Below are 15,643 nucleotides of genomic sequence, written 5' to 3' on the forward strand. Positions count from 1 at the left end.
CTTTGTCACATGTTTTAATCATATCGTTCAATTTTCGCAAAAATCTTCCGCTGCGAATCATTTTGATTTCTTCATCAATGTCAAGACCTCTAGAACCCAACATGAGCGATGTCACCGATGAGGAACGCTATCCCTTTCTCATCTGTTACATTAATTTCTATAGTAAATTTTTGGCTGCACTCCAGCGTGCTCGGTTTAGGTGAGAGAAAATTATCAAAGATTTAGGAATTGAGTGAATTCTTTGGAACGGGTCGAGCCCGTTCATTACGTGTGAGCGCCAACAAAAAGTCTTCCGTCCGACGTCGTAGTCACCGTTCTCGCTCCTACGAGGGTCAGAAGGTCCCCGTCACCATCATCAACCATCCAAACAGACCTCGGAGCTCGGCAAATTTCCCCACAAGTCGAGGCCTGCACATACACTCACGTAGGATTCACGTCATCACGTAGTTACTTCTCCTTAGTGAAATACCCCCCAGACGATGCCATCGGTGGCGTCCGACATCATGTATCCTTCCCCATCCTAGTTGCACTGGTGATGGTTAAATCGTCATCACTCATCCCCCTCTGCCATCATCCCCATTGAAACCAATTTGGTATGTCTTTCATCTGCTCTACTCCACTCATGTGTAGCAGAATCAACTTCCACCTAAGGCTCTCCAAAAGAGCCGACTAAGGTACTTCAGTTAGATTTTATTAATATTATTATAAATTATATTAAACTTCTCAAAATTATTCTATAAAAGTTGAATGAATTAGGTTAATTAGAATCCTCATTTTCTAATCATTTTTATTATTATTCTGAATTTAATTTTACAGGAATACTTTTTATTATTTAGGTTTAATTTCTAAAATAGAAATTGAAAATAAAAAAATTAGGGCTAAAATTTACCTATTAAATATTCACTCTTTGTGGATTCGACCCCTAATTGGTAGAATGTGTGAATCAAAATTATAAAATTTGTTGCATGAACTAGAAGCCTTAAACTACATTTTTAAACCCAGTTTCAGGCTCATAAAAAAAGCTCATATGAATCATGGAATGTATCATACAATTTTCCGTCATATCCACTATCATAACACTCACAATTTCTTTTAGGAAGATTGAACTCATCTTATTCTATATTAAACAAAAATTATTAAAAGACATCTAAGAGTCATTTTTCAAGACGAGGAGAAAGAAAAACTTTGTGCATGTCAATTATTATTTTCACGTGTCTGGCTGACTAATTCACCCGTAGAACATGATGGTGAATGGAAAGAGAATCACTGGATAAAAAATAAAATCCCTAAAGGTAACCGCTCCCAACAATGGCATCAATGGATGAAGTCAAACTTAGGGTTTTAATTTGTCATTGGTGCTTTTGAGTTTGATTAATAAAATATAAAATTAAGTTAATATGGTTAATGATGATTATGGATCATCTCCACAAGGAATGATGTGAAGGATTTAATATTCTTTAATAGTGATTAATGAGATGAGAGGATGTATAAAAATATGGGGCTAAGAAATGAGAAAAATGTAAGATGAGAAGGAGATACCTTTATGATAATTATAGTGAATGGCGGTGAAGAGGATAGTAGAATAATGAGTGGGATCAAGAAGGGACTGACGATAACAAGATTAGAATGTAAATAGGTGGGAGAGATGTGATGAAAAGAATAAATAGTATATGGGGATGACAAGTGACAGGATGAAGAGACAGTAATGTGAAAGGTGTAAGATGTGATTGAAATGTATAAAAACGTAATGTGATGGTAGACTTGGATGACAAGATGGATCTAAGCTAGCACTTATGCTGACAAGAACCAATCTAGAGCAAGGATGCTTATCATAAATTCTTAGATTCTACCAGGACTATGGCATTTTTTTAGTGCAAGAAAGGTTCCTCATGTCTTTGATGCCTCTTCTCAAACACATATGACACAAAGAACAAGATTGATGGATCTCAAAAGCTCAACTCTCTTTCCATTATCCCACAAATGTAAGAAGCAAGTTTAAGGATGATGTTTCAAAGACCCACATCTCAATTTGTAGATCAAAGGGCATGGATGTAAAAAGGGGGTAAACATGAAGCTACCTTCAAGTTTTCAGCTCAATATGCCTTCTTCTTTTTCAGATATGAAGCTCTGAAAATAGATAAAACTTGGGGGCCCATTATGCTTCCTCCTCATCAGCGCATCGTCGCTTCCTCATTTTCTGTTGGCTAATGAAATCCTTGAAATATTCCTCTTTACTGAGTGGTGTGATCTCTGAGTCATCCTCAAATGACAACTATGAGAGCGCCATGTGTCTTGCAGGTAAGAAAAAACATTCACATACTTTTTCCAATCAATGAATGAAAAAAAACTAAGAGAATCTCAATCATTGAGTGATATGGTGATGCATTACTCCGCCATCTCAACGTGTTTCCATAAATTGTTCCATTGACATGCTGACATGTGTCAGAATTGAATTAAAATACATAATATATCATCATAACAGTGAGGTGGCCACACAGATTCGCGGCACCATCACAGTTTCTCCATTATCCACCAATAATGTGTTCCCTCTTGTGCGTGCCATCTTTTTTGACTTTCCCCACTTTAAAAAAAGTTGAAACTAATGATTTTATTCTTTGTCTCTGCACACATTTATTGAAATTTAAATTTATTCTTTTTTCTATGGATCCACATCTACAACGAAGTTCCAAAAGATTGTGTCAACCAATAATTGGCCCCCCAAGTTGAAATACCACATTGGAAGCTTTTTGCAACGATTCACAAGGAAAATCATTGCCAAAAATTTTTGATTGGTCACTATTAGTTCAAATTTAATGGCAGCACAAGACAGGGCATGATTTCAAGACTATAAATATTAAATTAAATATGTTAAAACATATAATTCACTAAAGTGTATAAAATATATCCTCCTGCTTAAAAAATGAAAGAATACATCTTCCTGGATATAGTGTCAAATAATTCATTAAAAATATATTTTAACACAGAAAGTTATTTTTTAAAAGAATATGATGTTGAAAATTTCCAAATGATTACCAACAAATCATTATATCTCTCTAAAAATAGGTGTAATTATTTTATGCTTGATAACACACATATATAATGAATTTAATACAGAAAACATGCGAATTTCTTAAGATCAACATAATATTTTGAGTGTGATCACTGGTGAGTGACACAGTTGGAGACGACATGCATGATGGTGAAAACTTAGGCTAACAACAGAGATAACCTTGGAAAAAGGAATACGACTGAGTCAAACAAAAGATAAAGAAAAAACTAAGCTCACTCCCATGTTCCCAACAGGATGGTGAAAACTAAGCCCAGGATTTTATGGGTCGTCCTCGTCGCTCGGCGGCGACACGCTCGTTCTCCTAGAAGATCTTGGCATGTCCCGTAAGTCTCGTCTCCGCATATTCGATGCATAAGTCGTCGTCCATGCGGTTCCGCCGGAAGTAGGAGTTCATGCTCAACTCCCAATCGATGAACTCCTTGGGTTTTCTCGACCCCTCAAAGACGGCAACGTCAGCACGCACTCTCTAGTGGATCCGAGTGCAGTGCTCCTCTCGTCCACGTTTGTCATCGTCCAGGCGCTGTTCGGGCGCCAGGTGATCCTCGTGACGCGGGTCGACACGTCGTCGAGGCGGGGTCGGGTCGAGGTCGTGGTCATCCTAGTGTTGGGGATGAACGTCGTGCGGTGCGCGGATGACGGGCATCACGCGTGGCAGGTACCGGGGAACCTCGTCAGGTTCCTCGTACTGGCGGAGGTGGGGCCGGACATAGTCTTCACGATGGGCCGGTGGATCGGCGTTGTGTCTACTATCGTGGAGCCGGACATGGTCGTCACAGCGGGCCGGTAAGTCGGCGTCATACTCACGATCATAGCGTGGGATGTAGTCGTCCCGGCGGGCCGGACGTTCGGCCTCGTATTCACGATCGCAGGGCCGGACGAATTCGTCACGGCAGGCCGGTAGGTTGGCGGGTAACCACGATCGTCGCGGCAGACGTAGTCGTCTTGGCCGGCCGTTTTGTCGACCTCACACCCTCGATCATGGTGTCGGACAGGTTCGCCGCGGCAGGCTGGTAGGTCGGCGACGTAACCATAATTGTCGTGTCAGACGTAGTCGTCTCGGCGGGCCGGTAGGTCGGCGTCGGGTCTTCGGTCGAATGGCCGGATGTATTCGTCTCGGCGGACCGATATGTCAGACTCGTACCCACCGTCGGAGTCGTCACGTGGGTATCATCTATCCTGAGCATGGACGTCCGGTGGGTCGCATGCGGGGTGTTGGGCGGGGCGCCAATCTCGAAGCTCCTAGTTTGGCCTCCGGTCGTGCTCCTCGTACTCGTCATCGTCGTAAGGACTCCTCAAACGATCCGGGTGTCATGCGACATGGGGCGGGTCGCAGGCTCGCTCTGGAGCCACGCCCCCCGGTACGACGTCAGGTACTGGGGGTAGTGGGCATGCGAGCAACTGCTCGATGCGCTCAGCGAAGGCAGCCATGGTGCAGAGATACGCCCCTCGCTCCTCGAACGGGTCCTCCCGGGATCGGTGTTGTCGGCACGGTCTTCCTCATGCGCGTCCTGCTCCTTGGCCACGTGCGGTGGCAGCCTAGGGTGAAGCCTTGTCGAAGGAAGCTCTCCCGTGTGGGCGACAACTCGTCGTCACCCTATCCTCGTTGTCACTTGGTGACGAGACTCCTAGTGACCTTGGGGAGGTGCGTGGGGACTGTCGGTGTCCACGACATGCACGGGTGTGCTCACATGAACCGAACGGTCCGAGGGCACTCGCCTCGGCGAGTGTGGTCCGTGCGGGCTCCGTAAGTGGCTGTGATGGGCCGCCTACGCATGTCGCGGGACGATGTTCCGAGAGGGTCGTACATTGGCCTCTCTCGTCCAGTAACGATTCGATGCGTTGCGGGGAGGTCGAACCTCCGGGTCGCGCCCTCCTGCTCGATCGCGTCTTGATGGCCATATCCCTAGGGAACCTAGATGGGTTTTTGAAAATACGATGCGATGCAAAAATGACGACTATGCGGGGTCGAAGACGTGCTGTGAGCGCCCATAGCCGGGCTCTGATACCAATTTGATGGACGTCGTCTAGGAAGTCGTCCAATCGACACCGAGTATGATGGCTGTGGCCGATAAAGGATGATGGTATCGAACGTTGACGGTGTCATCGTCCGACAGATAAACCTTAACGGGTCAATATAACCACGATGCGAAGATGAGTGCCCTACATGTCGTAAGTGTAGGCTCCAACTCGAGGGAGTCGTGGGAGAGATGAGTGAGTCGACAAGCGGCAGCGCGGCTCAAGCACTAACCAGACTTGTCTCTACGCCCGGGTCGGGGAGCGAAATGGGCAAGGGCGTGCGGTGGGGCGAGCTGACGGCGGGCCAACAGGCAACACCATGCGAGTGGCTGAAGTGGGGTCCGAGACGTCTGAGGTCCCGAGAGGGGCTCGATCAGCAATCCTCAGGCCGTCGGGGCGTGAGACGGCAGACGATCGCAGCAGGGGAATTAACCATGGCCTGATTTTTGATGCGCCAGCAAAGCAGAATAATGTCGTAGGATTTCCGTCGGCTTGATGGCGCCAGTGAGTTGTTAGCAAGACCGGGGATGGTTGATCAGGGGTAGAAGGGTCGTTCCGACCGTCTGGTTAGGAGCGACGGTATTGGCAGAGTTTCTGATATCCAAATAGTAACTTGGGGAAGACTCCGGATCGTTCCCAAATCTTAGGAAATTGGCCTCACCTTTAAATGTAGTGGTCGATTTGCAGCACGAGTACGGTGACAAATCCACTGGGTTGAAGCTGCCGCAGGTTACCAAGGGTCGGGCAAACGCATCCTTCTTACGTCGAATGCGAAGTCTCAAATTCTGGAATTTCGCCAAGGCTGACGGGCTCAATTCCGATTTTGTCGCCCAATTCTTGAGAACGGGAGCTGGTAGGCCGTGAATCCTGCCACAGGAGAGCCTTCCCGTTCCTGTTCTCCCTGTCTTCTCTGCTCAGTTCCTTCCCCCACGATTCCTCCTCCCTCTGTGATCTTCTCTTGAACGAGGAGGGAGACCAAGATAGAACAACAACGAAATTCCTCTTTTTTTTTGTCTCCCTGGTCTAAGGGATTAGGGGCCCCCCCCCTCTTCCCTTATGAAGGGGGAAAGGATGGGCCCTTAAGTGGGTCAACAAAAGAGGGGGTAATAGGTCCATTAGGGGGCCTTATATAAATGGGCCCCCAATTACACATTAAGGGGAAATAGAAATTAAAAGAAAAGGAAAAGAAGAAGCAAGGGCACAAGGGAGGGGGGTCCAAAAATGACTAAGGATCCCTCCCCGTGTCGACGACGAAGAACGTACAGACACGTCGCGAACGCGATGAAAACACAACGACGAGATGGAAAAACATAAAACACGAGAGAAAGAACAATGAAAACAAAAAGCGATAATCTAGCAATTTTTTATCCGAGTTTCGACGACGGTGGCGGGCGTCACGGATGACGTCGTCGAAGATCTTTGATGGCGTGCGCCATCAAATCACCAATCTAGATCTTATTGGATTTAGTTGAACAATAAATTTATTGTTTCCTCAATTGAGTGTCATAAGAGATCTAAAAATATGTAACGTAATAATATTGATTCATGGAAAACTCTAGAATTATATTTAATAACCTTTCATGTATGATATTTTCTAATGAATCATCTTAAATAGATTCAAAAAGGAAACTATATCTTTATGCATGAATGACATAAGTGTGGACAACAAATAATATTATATATATTAATCAGTTGAAATTCATAAGATGCAATTGTATAATGTAATGGATGTTACTCTAGGGAAAATGATTGTTTTTTAAATAAGATATTTTCTTGCTCCTATAATTTGATTTATACATTAATATTGACTTTAACTTGAGTGCAACATCATCAAGAGGAAACAATCAAACATTTATGGCTAACAGATCAAAGATAATTATTTAACTTCAATATTGATCTTTGGATAAAAAAATTGATTCAATACATTAAATAGAAACTATGCGTGAACTGGAATCACATGCTTAGTTTTCTCTCTAGTAGAGAAACCATTCTCCAGATATTTCTCTAAAAATAACTAACAATTTTCTCACAATGAATTTTTTCCATAGATATGAGTGTCAAATAAATTGCTATTTGTCTAAGTATTCTTCACAGTTAAAAACGCGCTTAATATGAGAGTTCAAATAAATTGCTATTTGTCTAAATAGTGTTCACATATAAAAGCACGCTTAAAATGAGAGTGAAAATAAATTGTTACTTATCTAAATATTCTTCACATGTAAAAACACGCTAAATATGAGAGTGAAAATAAATTGTTCTTTATCTAAATATTTTCAAATATAAAAACACGCTAAATATGAGAGTGAAAACATATTGATATTTGTCTAAATATTTTCAAAAAAACGTAATAGCAACTAATAATGCCCTCACGCAGGATCGAACTACGGACCTTCAGTTTACAAGACTGACGCTCTACCACTGAGCTATAAGGGCTGTTGGGTGAGAAGTTTAAAATTTTATATAATTTCAAAAATAAAGAAATTGTTCTTAAAACATCATGCTTAGGTGTGATATCGGCGCGGGAAAAGGATGTCATCGTCGAGAAGAAAGAAATCAAGCAAGTCGCGGGCAGAAGAAGCAGACCTTGTCCCTCGTGGGATTTCGACGCCATCTCCTTCCCGTTCATCCCACCAAAGCAATGATGCCTCAGACGACGAGATTGCTCTTAAACATCTCTCACAGGCCGCCGCGAAATTCTCAGGTTTCATCGGCCAGTCGGCATTTCTGGGGCGTGTTGCCGACTTCAGCTCTTCCTGGGAACAGGACGGAGGCAGAGCGTGTGTTTGGCTCTCCGAGAGTGCCATGGTTTCTTCTTCGTTGCGCCCGGGTTCCTATGTTTCGGTACCTCTTCTCATACCCGTGTTGCCAAGTTGTGGTTTTTCCCAATTTTTGTCAGTTTAGCATTTGGGTTTTTTTTATCTCGTTCATGGTTGGTCCGTAGGTGTCCCTTGCAAATCCGCCGTGGACCCAGTTGTGTGTTTCTCATTTTTCTGGGATTTGTTTATTTATTTCTTAAAGCAGAGATCGCCAATGAGTTTGAGAATTTATTGTTTTTAAGCATTTGGATTATTTTTCACTCTGCTTGGTCAGAGGGTTTCACGAAGCTTTGGAATTCTTTTATTATTTTCAACATTTGATGTTTTTCAAACTTTCTTGGTCACTGGGTGTCTATTACAAATCCGTCAAGCGCCTGGTTGGGTTTTCCTATTTTTTGGTACTTTTTATTATTTTAAGCATATTTATTCGTTTTTGATCAGTGGATATCCGTTCCAAAACCTGTATAGGGCCTCGTTGGTGTTTTCCCGTTTTTTGGTTGTTTTCATTATTCTAAGCATATAAACTTTTTTTCGTTCTCGCTTGATCAGTAGGTGTCCCCTGCAAATCCGTCTTGTGATCAGTTGTGGTTTTCTTAGTTTTTTCTGGGCGCTTTTTCTTGTTTTAAACAATTGAATATTTTCCATTCTTGCTTGGTCAGTAGGCGTCCCTTGCGAATCCGTCCAAGGCACTGTCAGGTGAATTTCTCCTTGATTCGGTGGTCGATGCATGTGCAAAGTTCTTCTGCCTCGATGCTAGAGACTGCCTTACCAATGAATCCGGGAATTACTTTGCCATCGCCAAAATATTCTCTTCTCAGAAGGTAAAACAGTACTCAACTGCTGATTTGCGTTGATTTGCCTTTATAAAAAACATGGCTGCCCTTCCTAATGTAGGTCCTAAAGAATGAAGTGAGATTGTCTTGGAGTCTATCTTCTACTATGGGGTTTCCTGCTGCGGGGAAACTTATATTTGTTTTCCCTCTGGAAAATTTATGTTCTTCGTCCAATGTACTCTCGACATGTGGTATGAATAACTCAATTGCAATGCTAGATGATGCTTCTGCTTCCCGTTTCATCAACCGAAAGCTAAATCTGAAACTTGTTCGACAAAGCGCTGACCAAAGAAGAAACATTGGAGGAGAATCACCTGTTTCTGGCCTGAAAAACTCAATGAACATTCCATCCGCAGAAGCTTCACCACCAAAAACTCCAGTTCCTAATAAGAAATTGCAAAATGATGCCTCTGGGTTGCCGACTCCATTAAATCCCTGGCACTCTGTCATAAGTGGCGGACTTGAAGATGAGAAGAGCAACGAATTGCTTCGGACTTATGCAGTCAGATGGTTTCATGGACGTTACGTTCTTAAAGGGAATATACTAGCCCTTCCCATTTTTGGACAACTTTGTGCTTTTCAAGTGGAGAATTCTGTGGTGGAATTAGTAGGTGCTTCTGATGTGGACCAGGTGCAGTTTTATGGTCAAGGCAAATCATCTGACAGCACGGCATTTGCTAGTGATATATTTCTATTTGATTCCGGAACAAAAGTTCATTTTACCCTCACTCCGACGATCAAGGTTTCACCTAAAGAAGACACCTGTGGAATAGAAACTAAGAACTTTAAGTTAAAAACTTCGAGCGAAATCCCAAGGTTAGGTGGCTTGTCCAAGGAGTATTCTGTTTTAAAGGAAGTCATCAGTTTTTCATTCTCCCATCAGTCCAGTCTAATGAGGTATATTCTTTTCAAATTCACTCTTTTTCATGCCTCAACTTCTCTATAATTTCTATCTTTTTTTCTATACGCAGTTTGGTTTTTTCCCTAAAATTTCTTCCTTTTTGTTATTTCTTTAGAACGATCGAGCAAAGTCTGAAGTGCTAAGAATTCTCCAATCAATTTTTTAAATGAATGAACAGATATAAAGGAGTACTCCTTTATGGTCCACCTGGGACTGGAAAAACAACATTGGCCCGTTCATGCGTTCATGATGCTGGAGTTAAGCTCTTTGTCATTAATGGACCGGAGGTTGTCAGTGAGTACTTTGGAGAAAGTGAACAGAAGCTGCTTGAAGTGTTTGATTCTGCTCGAAAATCGACTCCTGCTGTGGTTAGATCCTTTAATTCTCAGTTGTCACGAAAATAATATTTCTCATATGTATTCTCTTGCAAAGTATAGAGATTTTTGTGGTATAAATCATTTCTGCAAAAAAGATGTTATGGGGGAAATGTTTTGAACGTTGTTGTTGCATTACAATTCCAATTTCTTTCACTGAAAACCCTTCATTTACCTAGGTTTTCATCGATGAGTTGGATGCTATTGCCCCTGCTCGGCAAGAGGGTGGTGAAGGACTCTCTCGAAGAATTGTGGCTACATTGCTTGAGTTCATGGACGGTATCATAAGGTCCGATGGTGTACTTGTCATCGCTGCCACCAATCGACCTGAAAGCATTGAACCGGCCTTGAGGAGACCTGGACGCCTTGATAAAGAAATCGAAATTGGTAATGAATCCTTTTTTCCAATTTTCACCATTGTACTTTTTCACATGGGGTTATATTGGTTGCCTTTGATAGGAAAAGGTTAGGCATTACCGTGTATATAATAATTGTTTTCGCCATCACTGATGATAGTGACAATTGGATGATTACGCTTCATAATTGTCTCCGTCATTTTTTCTTGCCAGGATGATGATGAAATTGTCGACATCATTCAAAGTGCAGACAATGCCGAATGGTAATGGCAAAGACAATGATATTTTCGTCATAGTCTGCAATCTCCATCATCCCTCTCGTCCACAGTTGGAATGACAGTGACGATGACGATTTTGGTCTCTTCATTGCCTCTTGACACACTCTTGGTGTTAAAACTCACTCAGATGATGAGAGATGCTGACAAATTCGTCACTGTCATTGGTCTGTGATAAGATCCTCTCCGGATCTATCGAGATATCGTAGACATCAATTAGATACGCAATTCCTCAATATTCTGACAGTAGATTAGGAGAAGTTATCAATCACAATCTATTCGAGGAGGAAATTCTCAGGAATGCTTTGAGGAATTAGCACAGAGAAGAAGAATGAAAGAGGAACAGATAGAATTGGAAAGGAAGAACAGATAGCCTAAAATGTACGATCCTTTTTTGAACGAACCATATCGCGGAAAAATCACAAAATTATATTCACGTTCAATCAGGGATGATTTAATAACTTCTACAGATGCAGAGGATTCCATAGAAATAGTCTGGATAAATAAAATTCGCTGTCTATTTCCTAATGATTCCCCCCAAAAGAATTTGCTCTCCTCCTGACCGGAGAATCTCCTGAGTTCCAGCCTCCGCCGTAGCGACTAGTCAGATCTTGGTCAACGTCATTTGACAGAGGTCTCCCTCCTTTACATAGAATTGTGTTCCCACCAATTAGAGTCACATGTGCTGCCTTGTATCTTCTTGGATCGCTTGTTCTGATAAGACCTGGGAAAATTCGTATGAGTCTCCGACCATTATGGCGATGATGAAATTGTCGACGTCATTCAAGCTGCCGACAATGATGAATGACAATGGTGAGGAGGAGGTTTTAGATGGCGATGGCGTTCTCTTCATCGTTTGCAGCCACTGTTTGAGAATTTGGAGACATTTTATTCACATTTTAGGCATTTTTCATATTCATCAAAACAATAACTATGGAATTTCCAATCGAAATGCCTTTCAGTGTTCAGCATATGAGTCTTGGTCCCCCTCTGCAGAATTATCGCACTCTTTGTCACTGTACCTCTCTTTGACCATTCTTGGATTTTTTTCAGGCGTGCCTACACGAGACCAGAGACTTGATATACTTTCGGGCATCCTTAGTGGAATGCATCATGCTTTGAGTGATGAGCAAATTCAATCATTGGCTTTAGAGACGCATGGGTTTGTTGGTGCAGATTTATCTGCTCTTTGCAATGAGGCCGCAATGATTGCCCTCCGACGATTTGTTAAAGTTAGAGAGATTAACAAGGGTGAAGAATATGAAGATCAGAAGCCGTCCTCGAAATGTGAAGGCGAGAACAATATGGACTCTGTTATATTGTCGCTGTCGAGATTGGATGTAAGTTCAAATGGTGCATCAAGTCCTGAAGGGATGCCCAAGAGATTCGATTTCGAACATGACAGTATTCTTGGTGCGAAGGATTTATCCGATCTTCAAATCAGAGCGGAGGACTTTGATCAGGCTAAGCTGAAAGTCCGGCCCAGTGCCATGAGAGAGGTACTTTTCTCTTTACCATCACGATTATTCTTAACTGAAAATTTGTTTCTGGTGTTCGCCGTCACCAAGGATGATGGCGAGAGGATGATGAAAAATCGCCATGGTCCTATCATTAATTCTCGGTCGGATGAGGGTGAGATGAGTCGAAATCATCATCACCCCTTTGACAATAACGACGACTCTGACAGGTTTTTGGCTACCAATCACGAATGTCTGTGTTGAGTTAATGCGGTCGCTATATCATGCATGATATTCTTCCCTTGTGTTTGCCATTCTGTACTTGCAGCATTCAGCCCTCGCATCTTCTCTCTATCGGGGGTCATCAGTCATCAATTTTTTATTCAAGCAATCGATCCCAACTGAATCAATCAAAGTTTTGATTGGATAGATTGGATTTATCGAAGCGATTTTTGATCGATTTATCAGATTTTTGATCTATCAAAAGGAAGGATTAGTTTTATCGACGCGGGTCATCTGTTGATCATGCAAGATATATAAGTTAATCAAGGACTACCAACCCTTTCTGATTTATATTTCTCTCCCTCGACGTCAATAATGATCCATAGATCACGATTTTGAAACATGTCAGCTGCAAAATTATTCATGCCACCCCTGATCGAATGGATCGGATCAATCCGATCATAACAGGGCTTATATCCAATCACAACAGGGATTTTTGATCTGATCCAATCGTTGGTCCTTTTTCTCTCTCTCAACAGGGCTTATATCGATGGAATATATGAATTGGTGGATGGTGATATCTTAATATGAGATTTCTATGATTAATGTTTCTTTATGTGGTTAGGTGATGCTGGAAGTCCCAAGAGTTCGTTGGGAAGATGTGGGAGGACACAAAAGTATTAAAAATCAACTGATTGAAGCGGTACAGTGGCCACAGACATGTCCAGACTCTTTTAAGCGGATGGGAATCCGACCGCCGAGGGGATTGCTCATCTTTGGACCGCCCGGCTGCAGTAAGACTCTCTTGGCTCGTGCCGTGGCGTCTGAAGCGAAGCTTAACTTCATCGCTGTGAAGGGACCCGAACTTTTGAGTAAATGGGTCGGAGAATCCGAAAAGGCGGTCAGTTCGCTCTTCGCCAAAGCGAGGGCGAATTCCCCATCCATTATATTCTTCGATGAGATCGATGGACTGGTTACAACCCGTGGGCGCGAGTCCGATGGAACCTGCGTTGGAGACCGGGTTATGAACCAGCTCTTGATAGAGTTAGATGGTATGGACTCGGCGAGCTGCCATTTTATTTTTGTGAGATATTTTGGCCCATTTTTTCTGTTTTCTGCTCATTCTGTGATATTTAGTTCATATGGGAAAAAAATGTTGATTTTCTTTTTTTTTTCTGTTTGGATGTTCTAAAAGAAGGATGTCTCTGATGCATGCATGCAGGCTTGGATGTAAGATTTGGGGTGACTGTCATCGCTGCCACCAACCGCCCCGATAAGATAGACCCGGCTCTTTTAAGACCAGGTTGGTACACTTCCTAGCTCAAGAGAGAGGGAGACGGGTGGATGGAGAGAGATCGATAGAAAGAGAGTTAAAGATTGATGGATAGAGGAAAGATAGGTAGCTTGAGAGAGAAGATAGTGATGTTGGTTGCTAGTTTGATAGACAGTGGAGAGATAGGTAGGTAGGTAGGTAGCCTGATAGAAAGGTAGAGAGATATATATTTGGATAGAAAGATGGATAGAGAAAGATTTTCATATTTAGCAATTTGAATGAGAGAAAGCTGGCTCTTTCCTCTGATGACTTGGGTGGGCGTAGGCAGGTCGATAGATGGATAGAGGAAAGATGGGTAGTTTGATAGAAGGAGAGAAAGTTAGGTTGATAGGCAGATTGTTTGACTGGAAGATTGATAGAGAAAGTTAGGTTGAGAGGCAGATAGTTGGAATGAAAGATTGATATATATAGAGAGAGAGATATACTAGGATAGAGAGATAGACGGGGAGAAAGAGAGAGATATATATATATATATATAGATGGTAAGTTAGAGAGAGAAAGAGACATGATGAGAGAGAAAGCACATTCTTCTCTCAGACTGACTTGGGTGGGGTGGTGGGCAGGTCGGTTTGACCGGCATCTGGACGTGATGCCGCCGGAGGAGGAGGACCGAGCCGAGATCTTCCTCATTCATACGCGGGGCACGCCGGTGGGCGGCGACGTCGCCGCCGGCGAGCTCGCCTCTCTCACGGAGGGCTACTCCGGCGCCGACATCAAGCTCGTCTGCCGGGAGGCCGCCATAGCGGCGCTGGAGGCACCTCCCTTTCTCCCGTTGACTTTTCTCCCATGGTTCCTCCGTTGACTTTTTGTGTTGGTTCTGCAGGAGAGCTTCGAGACGGAAGAGATCTCAATGCGGCATTTCCGGGCTGCAGTAGAGAGGGTGAAGCCCGCCGTCGACGCCCGGCTGTACCTCGACATCGCCGCCAAGTTCAGAAGATTCGTGCAAGTCGAGTTCTGAGGAGATCATCCCGATCTTAAAAACCCGTTTTTTCGATGCGACAATCGTGAGGACAAATCAACCGAAATCCGGATTTATTGGGAAAATGTGTGGAGACTGGACAGTGGACAGGGAGCAACTTATAAGGCGGGGGCGGGGGCGGGGGCGGGGGCGGGCGCGGGCTCCTCGGCGGCGGGGGGCTCCTGAGCGGCGGCGGCGGCGGGCTCCTGAGCGGCGGCGGTGGGCGGAGGGGGAGGCTTGAACTTGGAGACGTAGAAGCTGAGGGGGGGGCCCGAGTACTGGGCGGTGAGGGCGGGGGGCGGCGCGTTCTTGCCGACCTGGATGAGGATGGAGGAGGCGGCGGCGATGGCGATGAGGGCCAGCCCGCCGACCAGCGCGGCCGTGTTCTCCGCGCCGTCCGACGACGTCCCGGCGCTGCCCGAGCTAATCGCGCTCTCCGCCACGTACACCACCGGCTGCAGCCGCAAGAACAAGTCTCAAACGGAGGGGATGGAGGAGAAGCAGAGAGCGGGAGAGGGGGAGAGAGAAGACTGACCTCGACGGAGTATATGTTGGTCTGGCCGGCGGTGTCCTTCTCGACGTAGCCGGTCCAGCTCTTCTTCTTCGGGGGGAACGTGCCCGCGACCCGCGTCTTCTCCCCGGCCAGCCACTCCACGCTCACCTTCCCCACCTGCGCAGGGAATCGCGTCAGATGTCGTCGTCGGCGGAGGAGGGAAGAGACAAAAAGGACAAAAGAGCAGAGCAAGAGAGACCCACCTCCTTCTCCGGGGCGCACTCGTCGGCGTTGCAGTCCGGCTCCTGCGCGGCGGCCGCCGGCACGCGGGCGCTGCGGCGGCGGCGGCGGTGGCCGCCGGGGAAGGCGGCGCCGTTGGCGCAGACCACGGCGCGGGCGGCGCTGGCCATCACTGCAGCAAGAGAGATAGCAAGAGAGAGAGAGAAGAGAGTTTTTTGGTTTGGGGATTGTCGTGTGATCTTCTTTGTATGCCCGAGAGTGGTTTGAGGGGGGCTGGACCAGCGGCGGCCACGTCCGCC

At 44.7% G+C, this 15,643-nt stretch overlaps 2 protein-coding genes, 1 long non-coding RNA gene and 1 other non-coding gene across 4 annotated transcripts; 1 reads left to right on the forward strand and 3 right to left on the reverse strand.

The window, feature by feature from the left end:
* Positions 1–1,924: 1,924 nt before the first annotated feature.
* On the reverse strand, positions 1,925–6,101 carry LOC144705956 (uncharacterized). The gene is made up of 2 exons (XR_013582154.1): positions 5,748–6,101; positions 1,925–2,291 (listed from the first exon to the last, which is right to left on the reverse strand). It is a non-coding gene; the product is annotated as an uncharacterized LOC144705956 (long non-coding RNA).
* A 1,346-nt stretch (positions 6,102–7,447) lies between these two features.
* On the reverse strand, positions 7,448–7,519 carry TRNAT-UGU (transfer RNA threonine (anticodon UGU)). The gene has a single exon. It is a non-coding gene; the product is annotated as a tRNA-Thr (tRNA).
* An 87-nt stretch (positions 7,520–7,606) lies between these two features.
* On the forward strand, positions 7,607–14,697 carry CIP111 (Cam interacting protein 111). Its single transcript, XM_078578198.1, has 10 exons — positions 7,607–7,927; positions 8,565–8,723; positions 8,797–9,632; positions 9,815–10,004; positions 10,190–10,397; positions 11,695–12,140; positions 12,946–13,372; positions 13,543–13,623; positions 14,217–14,407; positions 14,477–14,697. Exons 1-10 carry the CDS (start codon positions 7,616–7,618, stop codon positions 14,609–14,611), a joined length of 2,985 nt encoding a protein of 994 aa, XP_078434324.1. The 5' UTR covers positions 7,607–7,615; the 3' UTR covers positions 14,612–14,697.
* On the reverse strand, positions 14,661–15,625 carry LOC144705493 (proline-rich family protein). Its single transcript, XM_078578200.1, has 3 exons — positions 15,368–15,625; positions 15,147–15,281; positions 14,661–15,066 (listed from the first exon to the last, which is right to left on the reverse strand). Exons 1-3 carry the CDS (start codon positions 15,512–15,514, stop codon positions 14,731–14,733), a joined length of 618 nt encoding a protein of 205 aa, XP_078434326.1. The 5' UTR covers positions 15,515–15,625; the 3' UTR covers positions 14,661–14,730.
* Between the last annotated feature and the right edge of the window lie 18 nt (positions 15,626–15,643).

This window comes from Wolffia australiana, chromosome 7 (assembly GCF_029677425.1).
Source record: "Wolffia australiana isolate 7733 chromosome 7, ASM2967742v1".
Lineage (NCBI taxonomy): Eukaryota > Viridiplantae > Streptophyta > Magnoliopsida > Alismatales > Araceae > Wolffia > Wolffia australiana.

Bases quoted from the DNA above. Each gene is read 5' to 3' on its own strand.
- CIP111 (XM_078578198.1), top strand. From the start codon at position 7,616: ATGTCATCGTCGAGAAGAAAGAAATCAAGCAAGTCGCGGGCAGAAGAA. The intron at 7,928-8,564 runs GTACCTCTTCTC...CTTGGTCAGTAG, and splicing joins GCCCGGGTTCCTATGTTTCG to GCGTCCCTTGCGAATCCGTC. The intron at 10,398-11,694 runs GTAATGAATCCT...GATTTTTTTCAG, and splicing joins TGATAAAGAAATCGAAATTG to GCGTGCCTACACGAGACCAG.
- LOC144705493 (XM_078578200.1), bottom strand. From the start codon at position 15,514: ATGGCCAGCGCCGCCCGCGCCGTGGTCTGCGCCAACGGCGCCGCCTTC. The intron at 15,282-15,367 runs GTGGGTCTCTCT...TTCCCTGCGCAG, and splicing joins AGTGCGCCCCGGAGAAGGAG to GTGGGGAAGGTGAGCGTGGA. The intron at 15,067-15,146 runs GTCAGTCTTCTC...TTGCGGCTGCAG, and splicing joins CCAACATATACTCCGTCGAG to CCGGTGGTGTACGTGGCGGA.